The following is a 25,210-nucleotide window of genomic DNA, read 5'->3' as shown; positions in this document are numbered from 1 at the left end:
CTGTCCCCCAACTTCCCTCATGCAGTTGCCAAATCCTCACTCATGCTCCTCACTAATACAAAGAGACTCTGTTGGTTAAGGAATCTTCCAGAGTGGATCAAGGCAAAAGAGACTCAGGATCTTGCTACCAGGACTGTCCTTGGAATCCCCAGATTGATTCCAGAATGTTTTGGAAGCTACAATATCAAGTACAATAGTACTAGAGATCAGTTACACTGGATTACACAGACACTTCTAAAAATTTAGTCTGGGAATATAACAGGCTTTTAAAACATGATTTCATGTTTTCAAGTGTCCCACTTCCATTTGCCTTATCGACAAACTTTTGTAAGAAGATGCTTTCAAAGTTAGAACTTATTATTTTTATAGAATTTTCTACTATACCAAATTCTTAATTTATTGTTTCAGGATTCTTACCTCTAATAATAATAACAACACACTAATGGTTACTTACTTGGGCGATTCTGTACTTTCTCTATTAAAGTAGAGTTGAGCAGTTCAATAAACAAAGACTCCGACCTTTCTGGTTCATCATCATCCAAAATTGAAATAGTTATTGTTGCCTCGCTCTGATTGGCTCTGAAAAGAGCGAATCCAGAAGCTGGAATATAGTCTTTTCCTTGAGTTGCTCTGGCTAAATTAGGTGGAAAATAAGGCAGTTTTTCCATATCATCCAGTGTTGCATATGTGACTTTGACTCTTCCCAGGAGGCCTTTTAACCTTATTATTGACAAAGTGATGTTCTGGGTAGCTTCCTCCACTTCAATAGGTCTATTTTTCTCAGAAAAGATGAAGACCCCATAAGGATCATCACTAGCCAAAACTATTAATGTGGCATTAGTATGAACTCCCAAAGAGCCACTGGAGACACTGAGGATACACACAGAGAATGCCTTATCCAATTCTGGATCTTCATCAGGCAATATTTCCACTGTGATGTTGGCGCTCTTCTGTCCAATCTCAAATGTGACGTTGCCAGAGGTGAAGGCCAGATCGCCATCAGGATCAGAGTCTATGCTCCAAAGCAAAGTCACTCGAGACAGAGTCCCATGATGTCTCATAATCTTTAAAATATTTAATATTAAAATGTATTAAAAGAGGAATTAAAACCATTGACTTAGAGGTCTGTAAATACAGAATGATAACGGGATATTAATTTTTTATTTTATTTTATATATAAGCTGTTCTCAAGAACATAAAATTCTTGAAAGCAATGTACTACCCATATTTGAAGACCCTCAGGGAGTCCCACTTAAAAAGTGATTGTGGCATGAAATGACAGACTGAACATTTTTAGCTGCTAACTAAACTATAGCTCTATCACTTCTGCAACTATAACATACATTAGTAATAAAGCAAATGTAATTAACAGTGTATTATATTTACGTATATTCATGAAAATGTTTACATTTCCTTCAAAGAAGGTATATACTTTACTGTAAGGAATAGATGACTGATAATTTTTCTGAAAAGTTAGCCATAAAACTCATTTTTAAAAGCAAATTATATTTAATTGTATGTTCAATATAATATAAAAAACAAAAATTCGGGCTTCCCTGGTGGTGTAGTGGTTGAGAGGCCGCCTGCCGATGCAGGGGATACGGGTTCGTGCCCCGGTCCGGGAAGATCCCACATGCCGTGGAGCAGCTAGGCCCGTGAGCCATGGCCTCTGAGCCTGCGCGTCCGGAGCCTGTGCTCCGCAACGGGAGAGGCCACAACAGTGAGAAGCCCGCGTACCGCAAAAAGACAAAACAAAACAAAACAAAACAAAACAAAAAATTCACCAAAAAAGTACATAACCCAAGGTTATATAAAACACATTTAAGAAGCAAGAAATATTTTGTCAACAGTATATTAAAAAGAATAAAAACCCTAAAAAAATCACTTCAAGTTAAGTCCCAACTAAAAGTAATTTTTATTTATACTTAAAATATGAATGTTGGTTCAAAATAAAGTTAGAGACAGGAATTTATAAAACTTGATGCTTTCCCGTAATCCTTTTTTTTTTCTTTCTTTGGTATTGGGTTGGCCAAAGAGTTCGTTTTTTTTCCGTAAGATGGCTCTAGTAGTGCTTAGTTGTCTTTAACTTCATTAGAAACAATTTTGTTAGATTGTATTGTAACGGCTATCATATCAGCATGCATTAAAAAAAAAAAAAGAAACTTAACAAAATTGGTGAATTTTTGTGTAGCCATTTTAATATTGAAGATGGAAGAAAAAAGCAACATTTTTGGCATATAGCTGTATTATCTCAAGATAGGTAAAAACGCAACTGAAATGCAAAAAAAGATTTGTGCAGTGCATGGAGAAGGTGCTGTGACTGATTGAACATGTCAAAAGTGGTTTGTGAAGTTTCATGTTGGAGATTTCTCACTTGGACGATGCTCCACGGTTGGGTAGACCAGTTAAAATTGACAGCGATCAAATAAAGACATTACTTGAGAACAATCAACGTTATACCACACAGGAGATAGCCGACATACTCAAAATGTCCAAATCAAGCACTGAAAATCATCTGCAGCAGCTTGGTTATGTTAATCGCTTTGATGTTTGGGTTCCACATAAGTCAAGGGAAAAAAAACCTTCTGCATTTTCGCATGCGATTCTCTACTGAAACGTAATGAAAATGTTCCGCTTTTAAAACAAATCGTGATGGACGATGAAAAGTGGATACTGTACAATAATGTGGAACAGAAGAGATCGTGGGGCAAGTGAAATGAACCATCACCAACCACACCAAAGGCTGGTATTCATCCAAAGAAGGTGATGTGTATATGATGGTGGGATTGGAAGGGAGTCCTCTATTATGAGCTCCTTCCGGAAAACCAGACGATTAATTCCAACAAGTGCTGCTCCCAACTAGACCAACTGAAAGCAGCATTCGACGAAAAGCGTTCAGAATTAGTCAACAGAGAACACAAAATCTTCCATTAGGATAACGCAAGACCGCATGTTTCTTTGATGACCAGGCAAAAACTGTTACAGATCGGCTGGGAAGTTCTGATTCATCCGCCATATTCACCAAACACTGCACCTTCGGATTTCCATTTATTTCAGTCTTTACAAAATTCTCTTAATGGAAAAATTTCAATTCCCTGGAAGACTGTAAAAGACACCTGGAATAGTTCTTTGCTCAAAAAGATAAAGTTTTGGGAAGATGGAATTATGACGTTGCCTGAAAAATGGCGGAAGGTAGTGGAACAGAAGGGTGAATATGTTGTTCAATAAAGTTCTTGGTGAAAATGAAAAATATGTCTCTTATTTTTACTTTAAAACCGAAGGAACTTTTTGGCCAATCCAATAATTAGTTACTGGGATTTCCCTGGTGGCACAGTGGTTACAAATCTGCCTGCCAATGCAGGGGACACGGGTTCAATCCCTGGTCCAGGAAGATCCCATGTGCCATGGAGCAACTAAGCCCATGAGCCACAACTACTGTGCCTGCATGCCACAACTACTGAAGCCCATGTGCTCCAGGGCCCGCATGCTGCAGCTACTGAGCCCGCTTGCCTAGAGCCCATGCTCTGCAACAAGAGAAGCCACTGCAATGAGAAGCCCGCGCACCGCAACAAAAAGTAACCCCCACTCAACCCCACATGCTGCGGAGCAACTAAGCTCATGAGCCACAACTACTGAGCCTGAGCGCCACAACTACTTAAGCCCACGCACCCTAGAGCCTGCGCACCACAACTACTGAGCCCATGCGCCACAACTGCTGAAGCCCATGCGCTCTAGGGCCCACATGCTGCAACTACTGAGCCTGCACGCCTAGAGCTTGCGCTCCGCAACAAAAGCCACCGCAATGAGAAGCCTGTGTACAGCAACGAAGACCCAAAGCAGCCCAAAAAATAATAATAAAATAAATTAGTTATCCCTTCTGAAGTTGTTTAATTTACTCCACGACAGTTTACTGAAGATCTGCCATGAGAATACAGAAAGGATATATTTTGAGTGATCCTTCATATCACTTGTATAAAATCTGAGAAAGCTGAGCAAGTTTCTAGCTCCTCTAAATTATTTAACCATAGAATCCTACTTAATTCCTACTGGATGAATGCAGAGTAGACACACACAGACATACACACGTGCGCGCGCGCGCGCGCGCACACACACACACACACACACACACACACATATAGAGTTGTTATTATTGCTGTTCACAAATGTTTTGGATTTTCATTCCTTCTGGGAGAGATACAAGCCAGGAATGCACTTCTCTACCTGGTTACATTAGCGTTGTCATGTGACTTGCACTTGCTTTGACCAAAGAAGTTAAGTGGAAATGCTGTGAATCACTTCCAGAAAGAAGCTGAAGAGCCAGTGTGCAGTTCCTCACATTCACATTTCCCCACTCCGTGGAGAAAGAAGCACCTGTTGAGATGTAGCCTCTACAATCCTCAGTCCTAAGTCACTGATGACAGCCCACTTCAGATGGACATAAACCATGAGTGAAAAATAAATCTTTGTTGTAGTAAGCCAATGAGATTTGGAGATGTTTGTTTCCACAGCCTATGTGAATCAATATAAAAATCTATGTAGGACAGATCCACTGTATTCCTTAAAGAGTCAGGAATCCTCAGAGTCATAAGATGAATTTGTATGCAAAGTGAAAGACAAAGGCAAGTGCCAAATCGCTGTTTAAGTATCAGTTTGAATTGTCTGTGCCTCTAGGCTCATTCCCCTCCACTTAAATAGAAAAAAAATTAACAAAAAGTACACCTTAATAATACAATAAAACAGTGTTAAAAGCAATGTCTAGGACTGGAGGAAAACGTACTCACCGTTAATATAACAGTGCTGTACCCATCTTCTGGTTCAGTTCCACTGACAAAGAGTGACTCAGGGCTAAATTCAAATACACCGTGAGCATGGTCAGAGGCTGCAATTGTCACTAGAATTTGGGAAGCCACTCCTAGACTGGCTGCATGGATAAGTTCCAACAAACAGAAGAAAATGTCAATCAGTAATTTACAAACCAAAGGGAAAAGCAAGGAACAACTTTTTGAAAAGAGATGTACTATTCACTGAGCATGTTCTAATTTGCTTTAGAAAGAAAGGCACACACAAATGGCTGCCACACATATTCATGCTTTTACGACCTTCCTCTGTCTGGGCACTAACGTGATATACAAGTGCTGCATGAGCACTTGAAGATGAATAAGGAAAACTTGTTTTTCTTTTTCTTCTCTATGAAAGAGAACATTCTTCCACATGGAGCATATGAGGAAATTCTCCCATGACCTTTGCTAACCTCAGAAGAACGTGAGCCAAAATGATTCTTACCCTTAGGAAACAGTAGTTTCCCTACGATTTTCATCAATCTGACTGCACAGATTCTTGGTTTCCAAATGTGCATTAATTCTAGGCCTATTTTCATCATATTATGATATTATAGATCTACCTCTCCTGGTCTCATCCAGTCCTATAACTAAAAAGATGCCAAGATCTAAAGAAGTATTTAATTTTTTCCTAAGAAGTATGTTCAAGTTTTATGTTCCATTAATGGATTCGAATGAGAAAATAAACAATCCCAAAATTAGGAGAGTAATTAAATACAGAAGTTACATGAGGCGTTGATGGAAGTCAGGAATGAGAGGGGTGGGAACATGAGTTCTGAAACTAAAATATAAAACCTGACATGGTGAAAAAGGAATGTTTTGAGGATTCCTCAACAGGAATCCTTTTGAGGGTTAGTAAGAGTGCTCCCTAAAGAAAACAAGTATTCTATGTATTCTCCCTTAATATGAAAAATATTTGAGGTAAAAAGCTGAATCATGTTTGTATATGAATATGATTCAAAAGGCATCCTCTTTTCAATATTCCCGCCCATTAACTGGCAACTTATTCTCCCCATTTGTTTTCTTCTTAATTTCTCTTTCCCATTTGTTCTGATTAAAAGTTACATATAAAGACCCGTTTGTTTTCGTAAAGAAAATCAGTGTGATACATTTTACATGAAAGTATAAATGTTCTATTTATCTCTTTCAGGTACTCAAAGCGATGTAAAATCTTTTTCAATAATCACTTTTGTAAATGATACCAAGCAAAATTTCTGTTATAATTAGAATCAGGAAACTGCATTAGGTTCACACAGGGAGGAGGAGAGTCTGGGCTTTGGAGGCAGACAGGACCTGATTGTGACTTGATCACTTTCTAGCTGGCTGACAATAACATGGAACAAAGAATACTTCTTAAAGCTGTGCTGGTTAATGAGATGAAATACATAAAGGACCTGCATGTAGTAGGTATCAATAAATGGTTAATTTTCTTGTCTCTAAAAAGAAAAGTTAAAATGTAGAATAGTAAAGGGGCCTTGGAACAGCTGCTTACCACGTCTGTGAATAGCTGGAAGGAAGAATTCCATGTTCCCATCACCACTACCACTGCCATCAACCCTAAAGAGTTCAGTCACTTCACAAGGAGAAACACAGAGACACAACCCACGCAACACACGTTGACACAATGAGAAAATTGAGAGCTCTTAAAACATATCCAGCAAAGAGGAAAATACAGTAATATTAGACATGCATTCTTCAAAAAAAAAAAAAACAACAACAACATATTAGGTGGTAATAGTATAATATTAGTCAAGCTACCAATATATAAAACTTTCATTCATAGCTTCAGGAAATATTCCCTGTAGGCTGTAATTGGCATGTCCCATTTCTGCCAATTTAACTAGTTTTATTTTTAAATTTTCACTTTACAACAGTGTAAATTGTTTTTAACATTTTAAATATGTTTTAAACATCTGCGTGCACGTATCAGCTTACACTTAGTCCTATATACCTTTGACAGTCACCTTACCACTTAACAACCACCAATTCAAAATAAGGGAGAGGCATCTAACATTTCCCTTCAACCACATGCTTAAATTCCCACCATATGTACCATTCTCAGGCTTGATCACCCTTTTGCCACTGACATTTCTCAAAGAACCCTGGACAAGCAGCCTAAAAACCTCGGCTTCAGCCCTGGCTGTGAGAGACAGCAGTTGTAAAACCTTCAGCAAGTCACTAAACCTCTTGGTACCTCACTTTTCTCACCTATGAAAGGTGCCTGCTGCCTTTTACAGAACTACTGTAAAGATCAAATAAATAATATTGTAGAAAATGAAGTACCCTGGCAATATATAAAGATTATAATAAAGAGAAAATGATTCTAACTTTACTTCCACTACATCTCACAAGCCAACCATTATTTTGCCAAATATTTGCAAACACAGAAGACAGGAAGGGCAGCGATGGCAGCAGTGGAAAAGGAGTAAGAGTAGCAAGACCACATCCACACCTATGTGCTTCTACCAGTATCCTTGATTGACATGCCAGTCTAAGATCTGCTCTGCTCTTCTGTGCTTCCCCTCCAAAGGACTGGGATATATATGAGAATTTATGGCGCCCAAAACCTGAAATGATCTTAGAGACGTAAGAGGCAAAATGGATTTCAGGGACTATACAGTGCATGGCTTGGCTTCCATATTAACCACAAGTTGTGAGGAAGAGGGGTGAAATTTAACAGCAATGTACCCTGGCTAGCATAAAACATCTACTCGGGTGGCTATCATATGTAGAATTAGTCTTATAGGCAAAACAGTATGGAATAAGGGTTTCTCCTTTGATCCTCAAAAGAATTTAGCTCTACAGGCTATTTCACCTCTTAGTCCCAGCTACGACTCGAGGAATGGAGGCCAGCATCTAGATTCCTCTACCTCCAATCTGCACTCAGAGCGGGAGGAGAGGATCAGCTTCTCTGCCAGTATTGCCCACTTACGGTGCAAGATTGGTTTTCAAATGAGTACTCATGCCCAATTAATACATAACGATGCATATTCTAGAGATATAGGAGGAAGTTTCTATATAAAATCAGAAGTATCACTATGATCACAAATATCATTTCTGAAGAATATTTGATGCTCCTTATTAGTCAATATTAGGTAATGCTCACTAACAGTTTCTCTATTACACAAGTATTTTTAGCTATAAGTAATACAAAGAACAACTCTTCAAATACTTTATAGTGACCTCTGATTAATGAAGTCGTTTCATGAAAATAATGATTTGGAAATGAAAGGACTTGTCTCTAGAAGACAAGTAACACTGGTATTGTTACATGACACCAGCCCAGCAGGTTGTCCAGCATACTTTCACTGTTTTATGTAGTCAACCAAGCTGTGGCGCTGTTTAATCATTTCCCTGGCTTGTCCTCCTTTGCTGCCACCTGGGCTTTGGGAGAACAAGGAAGGGAAACATGGGAAAATTTTGTCATACTCACGCCAAAGTCTCACTGCATACTAAAAGACAATCTTAGTATTTCTGTCTTACCCAATTTCTCCCTTTGGATGTCTTATTCACTACTATGACTTTCTTCATCAAAACGTAAAAATAATAATAAGCTAATAATACCAGCTTTTGTAATGGAAGAGACTGACCTGATGAATACCATACCAACTCCCAAATTCTTACATTTATAAAGGTAATATGGTACACATCTCATGTATACTGTAACACCCCCAGTAGCACCTGATAATGAAACACAGTGATACTTCTGCAAAGAAACGTATATAGTTAATCTAAGTGGGATAAATAAAGATTATAAGTAGCCTCTCTTCAATACAGATGAGTTTTGCCACAAAATGGATTTCTGACTCCAAAAATCTGTGATAATCATAGTTTTCGGCATTACAGAATTGAGAGTAAGGTATTATTAACCTGTTTTATTGATAGTCACCTCATAATGGATTATCTAAAGAGATTAACTTTGACCTGTTCTACAGCTGGAGGTAGCTCTAAAGGAGCTACTGTGAAAACTGAAATAAGGAAGAAGGTAGAGAGGTGACTTTAGGGGCACCTGCTCTGAATGATAGCTATAATTTGGTGATTCAGTATAACTAAATTATTTCATTGTAAAAGCACACCTACTTTAGGAAAAGACCAATGGGTAATGAAAGGGGGAAAACCAGCACAATAGGTTAATTCAAAAGAACCTATTTCCTTAATAGAATCTACTACCACCATGCTGAGTGTACAAGTAAATATTTGACATTTTTGAGTCTTACCTCCTCCCTCCAAGTTTAACAACTCAACTTTAAAGGATTTTTCCAATTCAGGAATAGAATTATCAGTGATGTTAACAGAAATGTACTTAAATCTTTCTCCTGGTTGAAATTCTAAGGTACCAGCAACACTCTGAAATATAAATAAAAGATTTATCCATTAGATTATAATTATTCTGTATGTGAATGTGTAAAATGAGAATGTTTACTATATCCCAAATTGTTATAAATACTGAAACAGATGAAGTAAACTATAAAATTGAAAACATTGAAGTGGATATGAATAGTGTTCAATATGAATTCTAAACAAATATCCTCAAACTAAATAAAGCAGATGGATTTTTATCTCTCTTATTTTCCTATTCATCAAAAAAAACCTGTTAAGGCAAATGAGAAATCTGAATAGGTGACATCCACAAATTCCTAAAGAATTAAGTCAACGAGATGCGTGGAATTCTTTTGATTAAGTATATTGAGAACTATTTGGTTTATGTCATTGAGTAATTTAAATACTCACTGCATAATAATAATGGTATTTTCATTCCAAAAATTTCCCCTAGCAATAATAAATAACAATCCACTGGGCATTAATTTTTCCTTGATTATATCACAACTGCAATTCGCGATACAAATCTCCCATCAGAAAAGTTCATAGCTACTAGAAAAGTAGTTTTTTAAAGCCTTAAGGCCCTTTTCCTCCCACTATCTAATATAAGCATTTTCTGCTCAAGTCATGAGAATAAATAAAGATGTTTAAATTTTTTCCAGGGTTAGCTTTTGTGGACAAGTATATTTCATCCTGCGGAGCAATTAATGATCCTAAAGTTAAACTGAGGAACCCAAGTACCAATGCACTTAATCACTCACTTACTAATTTTTTTCAATATTTTCAAACACATAGCATGTGCGTTGCACCCTTTTAGATGCTTGGGATTCAAAAACAGCCAAATCATATCTGTATCTCCACGCAAACATTCCCTAAGGAGTATTAAGCACAGGATAGAAAACAACTGCTATAAAAGACATACAGCAGCTCAAGAAAAAAAGTAATTAACCTTGCCTACAGTGCAGTCATCAAAGGAGTAATTCTACAAATCTTAACAGCAGAAACAACATCTGACTGTCTTAGGAAACCATATTATTTGACCTTAGCAATATCTTACACAATTGGCCACTCCCTCTCTCTCTGGTATTCCGTGATACCACATTTCTTATTTTTCCTACCTTTTTAGCTCATCTTTGTGTTCTTTGAATTTTAACATTCTCCTAGGACCTGGAAAAACTATTTTTCATCAGATTCCCTCTAGATCCTATCTCTAGACAAGGCTACCATATTCTAGGCTTTTAATGTCATGTATATGTTGCCAACTTCCAAATTTCAACAGGCAAAACTTATTTCATTGCACTTCGCCTTATTTCACCTTGCAGATGTTGTATTTTTTACAAATTAAAGGTTTTAGCAACCCTGCGTAGAGCAAGTTTATTGGTTCCATGTTTTCCAATAGCATTCCCTCACTTCTTACCTCTGTGTCACATTTTGGTAATTCTCACAATATTTCAAACTTTTTCCTAATTTTTATATTTGTTAACGGTGATCTGTGATCAGTGATCTTTGATGTTACTATTGTAATTGTTTGGGGGCACAGGGAACTACACCCATATAAGACAGCTAATTTAATAATTGTGTGTGCTCTCTGACTGCTCCACTGACTAGCCATTCCCCCATCTGTCTCCCTCTTCTGGGGCCTCCTATTCCCTTAGATACAACAATATTGAAATTAGGCTGATCAGTAACCCTACAATGACCTCTAAGTGTTCAAGTGAAAGGAAGAGTCACATGTCTCTCACTTTAAATCAAAAGCTAGAAATAATTATTAAGCTTCGTGAGAAAGGCATGTCCAAAAGCGAAGACAGGCCAAAACCTACACCTCTTGAGCCAAACAGTTAGCTAAGTTTTAAATGCAATGGAAAAGTTCTTGAAGGAAATTAAAAGTCTACTCCAGTGAACTCATGAATGATAAGAAAACAAAACAGCCTACTGATGATATGGAGAAAGTTTTAGTCGTTATATAGAAAATCAAACCAGCCACAACATTCCCTTAAGCCAAAGCCTAATCCACAGCAAGGCCCTAACTCTCTTCAGTTCCATAAAGGCTGAGAGAGGTAAGGAAGCTGCAGAAGAAAAGTTTGAAGCTAGCAGAGGTTAGTTCATAAGGTTGATGGGAAGATGCCATCTCTATAACACATAAGTACAAGATGAAACAGCAAGTGCTGATGTAGAAGCTTCAGCAAGTTATCCAGGAGATCTAGCTAAGATAATGAATGAAGGCGGCTACACTAAACAAGAGATTTTCAATGTAGTTAAAACAGTGTTATATTGGAAGAAAACGCCATCTAGGACTTTTGTAACTAGACAGGAGAATTCAATGGCAGGATTCAAAGCCTCAAAAGACAGGCTAACTTTCTTATCAGGGGCTAATAATGCAGCTGGTGACTGTAAGTTGAAGCCAATGCTCATTTACCATTCCAAAAATCCTAGGGCCCTTAAGAATTATGCTAAATCTACTATACCTGTGCTCTGTAAGTGGAACAACAAAGCCTAGATGACAGCACATCTGTTGACAACATGGTTTACTAATTATTTAAGCCTACTGTGGAAACCTACTTCTCAGAAAAAAAAAAATTCCTTTCAAAATATTACTGCTCATTGACAATGCACCTGGTCACAAGAGCTCTAATGGAGATGTACAATGAGATTCATGTTGCTTTCATACCTGCTAACACAACATCCATTCTGCAACCCATGGCCTGAAAATTCTCAGAAACATCTCCAAGGGTATTAGCTTTCTGAAAGTTGTGAAGGATACATACATAGATTTTTGTTTGTTTCATTTTGTTTTAGTTATTAAAGAAAATGATAATCCAACTGGAGATTGGGGATGGCCATATATGACAAACCCACAGCTAACAACATACTTAATGGTAAAAAATTGAAAGCATTTCTTCTAAGATCAGGAACAAGACAAGGATGCCCACTCTCACCACTTTAATTCAACATAGTATTGGAAGTCCTAGACACAGCAGTCAGACAAGAAAAAAATAAAAGGAATCCAAATTGGAAAGGAAGAAGTAAAACTGTCACTGTTTGCAGACAACATGATACTATACATAGAAAATCCTAGAGACCACCAGAAAACTACTAGAGCTCATCAATGAATCTGGTAAAGTTGCAGGATACAAAATTAATATACAGAAATCTGTTGCATTTCTATACACTAACAACAAAGTATCAGAGAAATTAAGGAAACAGTCACATTTACAATCGTGTCAAAAAGAATAAAATACCTAGGACTAAACCCACCTAAGGAAGTAAAAGACTTGTACTCTGAAAATATACGATGATGATGAAAGAAACTGAAGACGCCACAAACAGATGGAAAGATATACTATGTTCTTAAATTGGAAGAATCAGTATTGCTGAAATGACCATACTACCCAAGGCAATCTACAGATTCAATGCAATCCCTATCAAAATATTAATGTCATTTTTTTAAAGATTTTTTTGATGTGGACCATTTTTTTAGAGTCTTTATTGAATTTGTTACAATATTGCTTCTGTTTTATGTTTTGGTTTTTTGGCCACGAGGCATGTGGGATCTTAGCTCCCCAACCAGGGACCAACCTGCACCCCCTGCATTGGAAGGTGAAGTTTTAACCACTGGACTGCCAGGGAAGTCCCTTAATGTCATTTTTCACAGAACTAGAACAAATAATTTTAAAATTTGTATGAAACACAAAAGACTGAATAGCCAAAACAATCTTGAGGACAGAGCTAGAGGAATCAAACTCCCTGACTTCATAGTACACTACAAAGCTACAGTAATCAAAATAGTATGGTACTGGCACAAAAACAGACACTTAGACCAATGGAAGCAAAAGCAAACAAATGGGGGCTTCCCTGGTGGCGCAGTGGTTGAGAGTCCACCTGCCGATGCAGGGTACACAGGTACGTGCCCCGGTCCAGGAAGATCCCACATGCCGCAGGGCGGCTGGGCCCGTGAGCCATGGCCGCTGAGCCTGCGCGTCCGGAGCCTGTGCTCCACAACGGGAGAGGCCACAGCAGTGAGAGGTCCGTGTACCGCAAAAAAAAAAAAAGTAAACAAATGGGACCTAATTAAACTTCAAAGCTTTTGCACAGCAAAGGAAGCCATCAACAGAATGTAAAGACAATCTACTGAATGGGAGAAAATATTGGCAAATGATATGACCAACAAGGGATTAATATCCAACATATGTAAACAGTTCATACAACTCAACATGAAAAAAAAAACCAAATAAAAAATGGGCAGAAGAACTGAATAGACATTTCTCCAAAGAGGAAATGTAGATGGACAACAGACACATGAAAAGATGCTCAACACAGCTAATCATCAGGGAAATGCAAATCAAAACCACAATGAGATATCATCTCACACCTGGCAGAATGGCTATCATCAAAAAGAGCACAAATAACAAATGCTGGCAAGGATGTGGAGAAAAGGGAATCCTCATACACTGTTGGTGGGAATGTAAATAGGTGCTGCCACAGTGGAAAACACTATGGAGGTTTCTCTAAAAACTAAAAATATAACTACCATATGACCCAGCAATTCCATTCTTGAGTATATATATCCAAAATAAACCCAAAACACTAATTTGAAAAGATACATGCACCCCAACGTTCATAGCAGCATTATTTATAATTGCCAAGATATGAAAGCAACCTAAGTGTCCATCAACAGATGAATGGATAAAGAAGATATGGCATATATATATATATATACACACACACACAATGGAATATCACTCAGCCATTAAAAGGATGAAATTTTGCCATCTGTAGCAACATGGATGGACTTAGAGGGCATTATGCTAAGTGAAATAAGTCAGACAGAGAAGGACAAACACTGTATGATATTACCTATGTGTGGAATCTAAACAATACAACAAACTAGTGAATATAAGAAAAAGGGGGCTTCCCTGGTGGTGCAGTGGTTGAGAGTCCGCCTGCCGATGCAGGGGACACGGGTTCGTGCCCCGGTCCAGGAAGATCCCACATGCCGTGGAGTGGCTGGGCCCGTTAGCCATGGCTGCTGAGCCTGCACGTCCAGAGCCTGTGCTCCGCAACGGGAGAGGCCACAGCAGTGAAAGGCCCGCGTACCGCAAATAAATAAATAAATAAATAAATAGGGTTGAGGGAGTGGGAGGTACTATGGGGTGTAAGATAGGCTCAAGGATGTACTGTACAACATGTAGAATATAGCCAATATTTTATAATAACTGTAAATGGAACATAACCTTTAAAAATCGTATAAAATATTTTTTAATTTTTTTTTTTTGCGGTACGCAGGCCTCTCACTGTTGTGGCCTCTCCCGTTGTGGAGCACAGGCTCCAGACGCGCAGGCTCAGCGGCCATGGCTCACGGGCCCAGCCACTCCGCGACGTGTGGGATCTTCCCGGACCGGGGCACGAACCCGTGTCCCCTGCATCGGCAGGCATATTCTCAACCACTGCACCACCAGGGAAGCCCTAATATTTTTAATGAATAAAGGACCTGAATAAACATTTCTCAAAAGACGACGTAAAAATGGGCTACAGCTATATGAAAAGGTGCAGATCATCACTAATCATCATGGAAATGCAAATCTAAAGCACAATGAGGTATCACCTCACACCTGTTAGAATGGATACTGTTAAAAAGACAAGAGATAACAAGTATTGGAAATGATGTGGAGAAAAGGAAATGCTTGTACACTGTTGGTAGGAATGCAAATTCATATAGCAATTATAGAAAACGGCATAGAGGGTACACAAAAACTTAAAAATAGAACCGTCATATGATCTAGTAATTCCACTCCTGGATATATATCCAAAGGAAATGAATTCACTATGTTGAAGAGATATCTGCATTCCCACGTTCATTGAAGCATTATTTACAGTAGCCAAGATATGAAAACAACCTAAATGTCTTTCAGCAGATGAATGAAGAAAATTAGATAGTAGATAGAACAGAATATTATTCAGCCTTAAAAAAATATGCAACAACAGGGATGAACCTGAAAAACACCATGCTAAGTAAAATAAGCCAGACACAGAAGGACAAATACTTCATGATCTCACTAATACGTGGAACCTAAAACAGTCAAACTCATAAAAGCAGAAACTAGACTAGAAGGGTGCTTGACAGGAACTGGAAGAAGGGGAAAATAAGAAGTTATCGAAGGATGCAAAGTTTCAGTTATGCAAGGTAAGTTCTGGAGCCATACTATACTGTACACTTGAAATATGCTAAGAGAGTAGATTTTAAGCATCTTGAAGGAAAGAGAGAAAGGAAGAAAGGAAGGAAGGAAAGAAAGAAGGAAGGGAGGGAAAGAAAATTATATCTATGTGAGGTGATGGATATGTTAGTTAGCTTATTGTGGTAATCATTTCACAATGTATATGTGTATCAAAATATTAAGTTGTAAATCTTAAATATATATAATTTTTATTTGTCAATTATACCTCAATAAAGCTAAAAAAAATTTTAAAGACCATCAATATAAGGACTAAAGTATTTCTTTAACAGAACACAGAGAAGACAATACTAAGCCGAGCTGAGATGCCCTATGAAGTATACGACATACCAAACTAAAGAAATAAGTGTCAGGGCAAGAGAAATATAACTTGCCCAATAAAAGCGTTTGAGAAAGAAGAAATCATCTTCTTGCAGTTAGCAAAGAAAACTCTGCTAACTGCAATACAGCCAAAATTAATTGAATTCAATTAGCCAAGTTTTCTGGGGTTTGGGAGAAAAAGTATGTACAAATTACTGAAGACTACACCCTTGTACAGGTCTTCTTAGGAATAAGAGGAAAATCAAGAAAACTAATATTAAATTTAAAGAGAAAGATTCTTTGGGAAAACAAATGTTGAAGGATATAAAATACTTCCTGAGAAGTATAGCTGAGAAGAAATTATGAGCATTCACTTAATATGAGTATTGGTGATAATACGACTAGGCAACAGTTATTGAGGGTTACTATATATGTTCCACGTACTATACGTGACACTTAAAATGCTGCCATCAATCCTCAGAGTGGCCTGGCCCAGCAGATATTATCTCTCCTTTACAAATAAGGAAACTGAGGTCAGGAAAGACTGAGTCTCCCAAGGCCACATATTTAGAAGGTCAATTTAAACCCAGTTCTGCCCAGTTTCAAATTCCAGGTTTTTTGTTTTGTTTTGGTTTGGTTTTTTTGCCAGTACCACACTGGTTCTCATTTGGAGAAAAAAAAAATTTTAATTGAAATGACATAGACATATAATATTTTTACAATTTTGGTGTTGTTCAATGGACACAGACAAAAGGATTTAAAATGTGTAAGAAACATAATTTTAAATATATATGATTAAAACCTATAACTTAAATAATACAAATGAAGCCTACGACAAATATAAGGTACAAGAGAAATCAATATGACAGCTATTTAAGTGTCAGGCTTTAGTGGACTGAAATACTTTAATTCACAGAAATTTAAAGGCTAAAAAGCCATCAATGCTTCTTTTCCTTGTTTAGTAAGTTCCAGGTACAGTGCCAAGTCCCTTCAAAACCCCCAAGAGGACTGTGTCTGTTTTATGAGCATAAATACTGCTTCAAAAGGATTAAGTGATTTACCTGGTAGTCCTCAGGACTGAATGCCGTCAGTGATACTGTTCTATATTCCGCCGTAACCCTCCCCAGGAGCCCTTGAGCACGGACGACCAGCAACCTAACTTCTCCATCTTCCTCCTGCACGGTGATGTGTGGAACACTGCTTGCAGGCAGGGTCATTGTGTCCTCAGGCTGGGGAGGCAGCCCAGTGGAGAACTGTAGCAAGCCTGGCAGGTACAAAGAGAAGCAGGGCATTCTTGCCCCAATTATCTGTGGAAGAATCTCTTACTCACTTGAAACAATCTTACACAATTATTTTGATCACCAGGATAAAATTCAGAGGGCTCTCATTTAGAAAAGACTTGAGTGAAGATTTGACTAACATGCTTTTGACAGAATATGTTAGTAAGTTTTCAGGATGTTAAAAATTAAAATGCTAATTTTCCTTGTCTCTACTCAAAGAAAGCATTTTTAATGGAAGCATCAATAAAAAGAATAGTGATGGAGTTTTAAAATATTATTATCAAATATTTACTCATATATGACTCTCTAGAAGTCATCCTTAAATTTATAGACAAAATTAATGGCACCCTAAAGGATTTGCAACACGCTTTTTTGAAAATTTAAGTATGAAAATCAGAGTTGAAGAACTTCCCAGGTTTCCTTCACAGATCCTTTATTGGATGGTCTTGCTTTATTCCTACAAAAGAACTATTACTTTTCAATGCAGAAAACAGTCTCAACTTATTATGACAGACATCTATGATAGTTTCCCAATTAAGAAAATTATCACTTTTTAGCATAAGACAAAAAGAAACTAATATAAACAGACAGTGATAATGCTACTTCTTGAAGTTAAATAAAATATAAATTACAAAGTATTCCAATTAGGTGTTAACATATCACAGTAGGACAATTTTCAAAATTAAAAAAAATTTGATTACCATGAATAAAAATACTTTTTTCATTTAAAATTATCCTGCATTTAAAAATACTTTTCAAAATATATTACTAAACTTTAGAAATTGATCCTTATATGTTTTTCACAAGCACTGTCCCTCAAAATGGCAGCTTAGAAGTTCCAAGAGCTTGGAAGTTAGAGCATCCGAAGGAGTTCTACTTCAATCATGTGCAGAAGTCCCTTAAACCCTTAGCGAGATCAAGTACACCCAGAGAGGGAGGATTATTCTTGCAAAAGGGCTTGGTTACCATATGGATGATCACTAGCTTTGATGGTGATATCTGTTGTTTGCTTTTCAGGGTCTATGCTTGCACCACTGGTGGGAGTTGAACCTAGTTTCCCGTCTCCAGGAACCGCAGAAACCAATGTCACACGGAAATACTCATTAAGCTCTGGAATATCATCATCAAGGACATAAAGATTCAGGACCTATAAATATAAAAATCCAAAGGCATTAAGCAATGAGGCATGTAGAAATTATTTGCCACTTATCAGAAGAAAATAAAGCAGCCAAAGTTACTTTTTAACATGACAGATTTCTACAGAAACTTAGACATAAAAATAGAGAGCGAGAGAGAAAGTAAGAGAGAGAGAGATCTGAGAAATTAATTCTTTAATCAATAATGGGTGCTGAAGAGTAATACTTTCTGTTAAAAATATCCTAGTCATGTATTAATATCATACCATATATTATACATTGATATAGCAATACAGTATCATATATTCTTTGTACCAAAGACAGTGGTATTACCAACCTCATGTATAGAGTTCCTGGTTAAGGAACTGCACGTTATCTGACAGAATGTGGTAAGGCAATAGGAAAGGACAATGTAGCCATGTCTAGTTCTGGCCTAAGGAAAGCCTGACATACCTAGCAGCTGCATGCTAGAAAACAGATCCACAATAAATGCTAGAAAACAGATCCACAATGAGCCCTATAAGTCTGGCATACACAAACTGCTCAAAAAACATTAGCAAAGGAAGTAGCAATAACTCAGCCATGCTCTACAATATATAAGTCAAAATTTGAAGTGAAAAAAACCATTCCTCCTCCTTTTATTAACTGAACAAGCATGTTTTGACATCTACAATGTGCCAGGGCTAGAAATGGCCCCAGTCGCTAAGAGACTCACTGTCTTCTGTAGGAGAAAGATCTGTGGAAAAACATTTAAAATGCAATGCAAAAATGTCATAATAGAGTTATGTACAAAGTAAACTGAGAACAAAACAATCAATTCTATCTGGTAAAGGTTTTACAACAGACAAGTGTGAAACAAGTCTTAATGAATTAGTTGTAGTTATGAGTAATAATGAGGAAGGGCATTCCAAGTAAAAGAAACAACAGCATGAAAGAATAAGACATCTGGGTAATTACAATTAGACCACTAAGGCTGGAGTGGGAGAGAAGTCTGGACAGATAAACAGGAGTCAAGGTCATAGGGACCGTTCACGCTATCATTAAAAAAATGAACTTCATTCCATAGACAGTAAAGGAAAATGGAAGAATCATAAGCAAGGGACTGACAAAATGAGAATTCCATTTTAGAATCAATACCATGGCAGAATGTAAACAGAGTGGACAGAGCAAGAAAGGACGCAAGGTGCTGGGTCAGGAGGTGACTGACCAGAATTAATGAGGTACTGAACTAATTCAGTGACAATGGAGATGAGAAAAAATGGATGGATTTTAATTTGTTCTGGAAATAGAAGACCGAGGCCTTAAAGACTCAGCATAGGGAGTGAGGGACAAGAAGGAATGATGTATGATTTCCTGGTTTCTTCCAGAAAGGAGGGTGACAACAGTCTGAAAACAAACTGTAACTCCAAATGCAATCTCCAAAACACTAGTCATTAGGCCTAAAAGCATTTGAAGAACTTTTTTTTAATGTAGGCCCAAGACAGAATTTGAATTTGGTTTCAATGTTCATTTTAATCAAAATTTTAATTAATAAAGTAATACATGGCATGGCCAATGTGCTCAAAGTATAAAAATGACACTTCTACCCAAATCTTGTCATTATTTTTGAACTAAAGGGAACAATAGCGGTCTGAAGATTTACAATATCTTGCCCCTAGAAAGTAAGCTGACAAATGTTGCTATGAAAAGCAATACCAAAACATCAAGATGTACATTAAAAATGAAGCAATTAATATTTTTAAAGTATTGAAGCATACCAAAGTACTCGCTCAATTCAATTAGTGAAATGAAGAGTCTGAAACTGAAGACTCTATCAAGGTATAAATGTATCTCACATGGTGACTCAGTACACAAAACAGTATTTACCTTTACTATATGTTATACACTCTGCTATTTTCTATTCTCTTTTGAAACTCTTCCTCATAACTCACTGAATTGATTTCATAACTAATGCGCCATTTAAAAACACTTGAAAAACACATTTCGAGTATACATTCCTGTATTGCAGCAAAACACACACACACACACACACACACACACACACTCACACACACACCCTTCCCAGACTGTCTTGCTGCTAGGTTTCTAGATGTGATTTAAATGTACTCCCCAGACATCTGGAAGGCAATAGCAAAGTGGAGGTCACCTGACTGCTATCTGCACTGGAAAGCATAGTCACGGAGCATCAGCAGATACCACAGTATCCAGTCTCTGGCTTAGTAAGACTGAGAAGCTAGTGTAGATCCAGCAGGCACAGCATTACAAACCAACCCCAGTATTCAGTGTTATTGTTGCTTTAAAGGTCAATTCGTTTTTAAAGAAATTTTTAAATGACAGAAGAAAATATTTTAAATAAATCTTGACAGGAGCGTATACGACTATTTTCCTGACCAAACTTTTATTAAGTCTTAGCTCTTCCAAAATATATATGAATACTCTTTATAAAACAGTGGTTCCCAGCTATATTTTTATTTCATAGAGGGTAAATTTTCCAGGGGAATATTTTGAGGATCAACTCTGTTTTCCAAGTGGGAACATTAAAAAGTTATCACATATCATCACTGTTACTTGATAAAAGAAATAGCAATTTAAATCCAAAAAAGAAGTGAAAAAGACAGGATCAGAATAAATTATAGTCCTTTAAATGGAATAATTTCAGCCTTACGAAAACTTACTCATTGTCCTAATTTTCCTCATTTTACCAAAGACCAGTAAAACATTTATCATGGCTCTTATTTACAGACTGCTATTGGGAACTTCTGTTGTAAGTTATTTAATTTGTTTCCTTCTTACCCCAAATTATAGAGATTTGATCACTTTTCTTTAGCTTGAACTCTTTAAATCTTAAGAATATTTTAAATTTTTCCTAATTTTATCTTTTTCATCCAATCAACTCCTAAGTCCCTTAGAAATGTCTTCAAAGATATTTGCAAGTCTTAAGTTATTTTACTATTTATCCCTGATGACCTATAAACTATTTACATTTCTAATGAAAAATTATACTGATATGAATATTCCAACATATCAGACATTTTAGATTAGAATGTAAAAAAATTTATATAGGAGAAGGTCTCATCTCAATTTCACTTACAATAAGTGTCACTTATTTCTGGAGCATCTATTCAGAAATCAGACGATTCACGGAAAGCTTCTGATAAAACTGGTGATCACTTGTACTTTCAAAACAAAGAAAAATTACCTATTTTTTCCAAATTTAAAAATAAAATATTACAGTTTTAGGAATTCCTCTTGGCTGACTGGAAGAGTACCATTAAGAATTCTGCAGTTTCTCATTGTATCAGTAATAACCAAAAACCCACAATGATAAATCTTCAAGCTATACCACTTTTATTATATTGAGATTAAAGAACAGATATAACAGACATTATTTAACATCCTTAATTTTTCACTGCAGAAATAAATACAAAAATATTTTATGCCATGATATATAACTAATTGCCTAAATATTCTAAATTGCTTAAAAAGCAGGAAGCTGCAAATAAATTACAGAACAAACAGATCAGGAAAAGCTTTCCAGGAGGCTTTCAAAGAAACAGAGAAGGTAGAGTTTACCTCTGATCTCTGCCAAGGAAGGAATGTGATAGTTCCACTGGCATTAGCAAAATCGTCAACAAGGTAATTAACACCATCAGATTCGATCTGTGAGATGGTGTAAAAAACATGCACGTAATCCAGAGCTCCTCTGGTTCGCTCCACCACACATGAAATGGTGGATCCCTCCTCTGCAATCTGAAATTGAACATAAGTTCTTTATAAGTATACACCAATTCAAATCAGTGATAAAATTACAAGGCTTTACTGAAATCCTTTTACCATAAACTTAATTCTATAACTTTCTACCTCTCTAAGGCGGCCTCTACATTCCTCCGGATATATTTTTGACTGCTAAAAAGTATTTACAATCATTGGTTTTTCCACTCATTCCTTTAAAGGGATAAATAAAAGCAGAAACAATCATAATTAATTAACTACAAATGTAATTCATTCATTGAAACCTCTTGTGTGTCAGCCACTATGCTAGATGCTACAGTTACAAACGATTTTTTTAAAAAAAGCACAATCCTTTATCTGGGTAAGTCTAAAGAGGAAAACAAACTCATGATTTTATGATGAGTTCAGCACAAAAAGTAGGGTGTAAAGAGTGGAACATGACATCAGGGAGAACTTTCTAGGCACAGACACAAGAAGTAATCGAGTGGATTTGGTGAAATCATTTTGAGGGTGGTTATTATAAACTATCCAGTGGGGACAGCCTGGAGAAACTTCTGGTGGGGAGACAATAGTCAGGTAAAGGAGGGCACTGATATCATGCTTAATATCTTTTTGCTATTTCTGACATATATACGTATGTATACATACATGTGTGCATTTTTCATGTGAAAAGTATTTTTATTTACATAATTTAAGATAATGTTTAGAAATTACATGGAGCAGGAAATTGGAATATCTTTTAGAATAGGTCTTCCTATTCTTAAATTCTCCATCTCTCAATTCTATTTTTATAGTATCTACCATAAAATTCATAGAAAAAAGAACTAAAACTGAATAAATAGAGCTCAAAATACAAATCTTAATATATATAGTGTCATTCTCTACTTTTCACATCAATCATAAGCACCTCTGATCAGCATTAAATAGAGCTATTTTGGTGCCAACATCAGAGCTAGAAAGAACAGATTTGAAATTTGTCTGCGAACAGGCAATAGTCAGAACAGTTATCAATGAGCATGGAAGCACCAGGAGTTGTTCCAGTAAATCCTTCGAGTTTCACTGAGCATCAGCATTCCTACTCCAAAATGCAGCAGAAACTCTACTGCCTCATAGTACACAAGATCAAGGACCCCTGGGGCAATATAACTCCTTTGTCCGCTCGTCTGCCAGCCTAAGAAGCCCAAAATGACCCTACGGTTGTTCAAAAGAGCCTTCAGTCTGTCTCTGGATGGAAATGTTCCATCTCCAGGTCCAACCAGAACTTCTAATCCAGTGGAACTTAAAACATGGGAACAGGAAACACAAATTCTGACAGTGGGTCACTGGGGGTGATGGAGTTAAGAGTCTCACTTCTACCTCTTGCTTCCTGAGCTCATGTGATCTAATTACTGGGGGCAAGGAATTAGGTATCAGCCATTGGGCACACATGCTGGATCTTGGAGCACAAAACTCCAACACTTCAAGATGTTGTCCCTGAGCTGGCACCTTGGCTGAGTCTTTAACAGGCAATCCCATTGCTGCACTAGGCCAGCTGCTTCAGGTGATGTCATATAATACACACACACACACACAATGGAATATTACTCAGCCATAAAGAAGAATGAAATATTGCCATTTGCAGCAATATGGATGGACCTAGAGATTATCATACTAAGTGAAGGCAGACAGAGAAAAACAAATATTTGCTATCACTTATATGTGGAATTTAAAAAATAATACAAATAAGCTCACTTACAAAACAGAAACAGACTCACAGACATAGAAAACAAACTTATGGTTACCAAAGGGGAAAGTGGGGGAAGGATAAATTAGGACTTTGGGCTTAACAGATACACACCACTACATGTAAAATAAACAACAAGGATTTACTGTATAGCACAGGAAACTATATTCAATATCTTGTAATAACCTGTAATGGAAAATAATCTGAAAAAGAATACACATATATATGTGCGTGTGTGTGTATAACTGAATCACTTTGCTGTACACGTGAAACTAACACAACATTTTAAATCAACTATAGTTCAATTTAAAAACTGGTATTTCCAAACAGCTCATGTAACTCAACAACAAAAAAACAACCCAATCAAAAAATGGGCAGAAGACCTTTACAGACAGACATTTCTCCAAAGAAGGCATACAAATGGCCAGTAGGCACATGAAAAGATGCTCAACATCGCTAATTATTAGAGAAATGAAAATCAAAACTACAATGACGTACCACCTTACACCAGTCAGAATGGCCATCATTAAAAAGTCTACAAATAACAAGTACTGGAGAGGGTGTTGAGAAAAGGGAACCCTCCCACACTATTAGTGGGAATTAGGTTGGTGCAGCCACTATGGAAAACAGTATGGAGGTTCCTCAGAAAACTAAAAATAGAATTACCATATGATCCAGCAATCCCACTCCTGGGCATATACCCAGAGAAAACTCTAATTCAAAAAGATACATGCAGCCCTATGTTCACTGCAGCACTATTCACAATAGCCAAGATATGGAAACAACCTAAGTGTCCATTGAGAGATGAATGGATAAGGAAGATGTGGTACATATATACAATAGAATACTACTCAGTCATAAAAAGAACAAAATAATGCCATCTGCAGCAACGTGGATGCAACTAGGGATTAAGTAAGTCAGAAAGAGAAAGACAAATACCATATGATATCACTTATATATGGGATCTAAAATACAGCACAAATGAACCTATCTGCAGAACACAAACAGACTCACAGACAGAGATCAGACTTGTGGTTGCCAAGGGGAAGAGGGGGAGGGAGAGGGATGGACTGGGAGTTTGGGGTTAGTAGATGCAAACTACTACATTTAGAATGGATAAACAACAAGGTCCTACAGTATAGCACAGGGAACTATATCCAATCTCCTGGGGTAAACTATAATAGAAAATAATATTAAAAAAGAATGTATACATGTGTATAACTGAGTCACTTTGCTGTAGAGCAGAGACTGGCATAACATTGTAAAAATGTTATGGTATTTAACATATGGCCTGGTATTTTAAGGCCATATACAAATGGTATATTTTAAGGCCATTACAATAAATTATATTTAAAGACTGGATAAGACAATGAGGGAAGTAAGTATAGATAGAAAAGGACCAAGTACAATCAGTTCTGCTGTAACACTGGTTTTGAAATGAAACTGTTCCAATTCAACTGATACATCAGGGAGCACTTTGAACATATTTCACATTTGTTTATGTATAATTTCATCCACAAGAAACATGGTGAACACAGAAAACTGTACCACCTGAAACAAGCCACATGGGAATACACACACACACACACACACACACACACACACACACACACACACACACTCTCCAAACATCAGTTACCTCAGTTCAACG

General features: G+C 37.0%; 1 protein-coding gene across 1 annotated transcript in view; it reads right to left on the bottom strand.

Moving 5' to 3' along the window:
- ADGRV1 (adhesion G protein-coupled receptor V1) overlaps positions 1-25,210 on the bottom strand; it is a 564,815-nt gene that overhangs the window by 440,108 nt on the left and 99,497 nt on the right. The window contains exons 22-28 of the mRNA XM_060296007.1: positions 21,678-21,854; positions 17,935-18,115; positions 16,750-16,952; positions 9,056-9,185; positions 6,331-6,411; positions 4,782-4,921; positions 455-1,064 (exon numbers count right to left, since the gene is read on the bottom strand). Of these exons, the coding sequence (XP_060151990.1) occupies positions 455-1,064; positions 4,782-4,921; positions 6,331-6,411; positions 9,056-9,185; positions 16,750-16,952; positions 17,935-18,115; positions 21,678-21,854 (1,522 nt within the window). The remainder of the gene's footprint in view (positions 1-454; positions 1,065-4,781; positions 4,922-6,330; positions 6,412-9,055; positions 9,186-16,749; positions 16,953-17,934; positions 18,116-21,677; positions 21,855-25,210) is intronic.

Source organism: Globicephala melas, chromosome 3 (assembly GCF_963455315.2).
Source record: "Globicephala melas chromosome 3, mGloMel1.2, whole genome shotgun sequence".
NCBI classification, from domain to species: domain Eukaryota; kingdom Metazoa; phylum Chordata; class Mammalia; order Artiodactyla; family Delphinidae; genus Globicephala; species Globicephala melas.
Note: the sequence above shows the minus strand (reverse complement) of the source record. Positions and strands in the feature narration are given on the sequence as shown.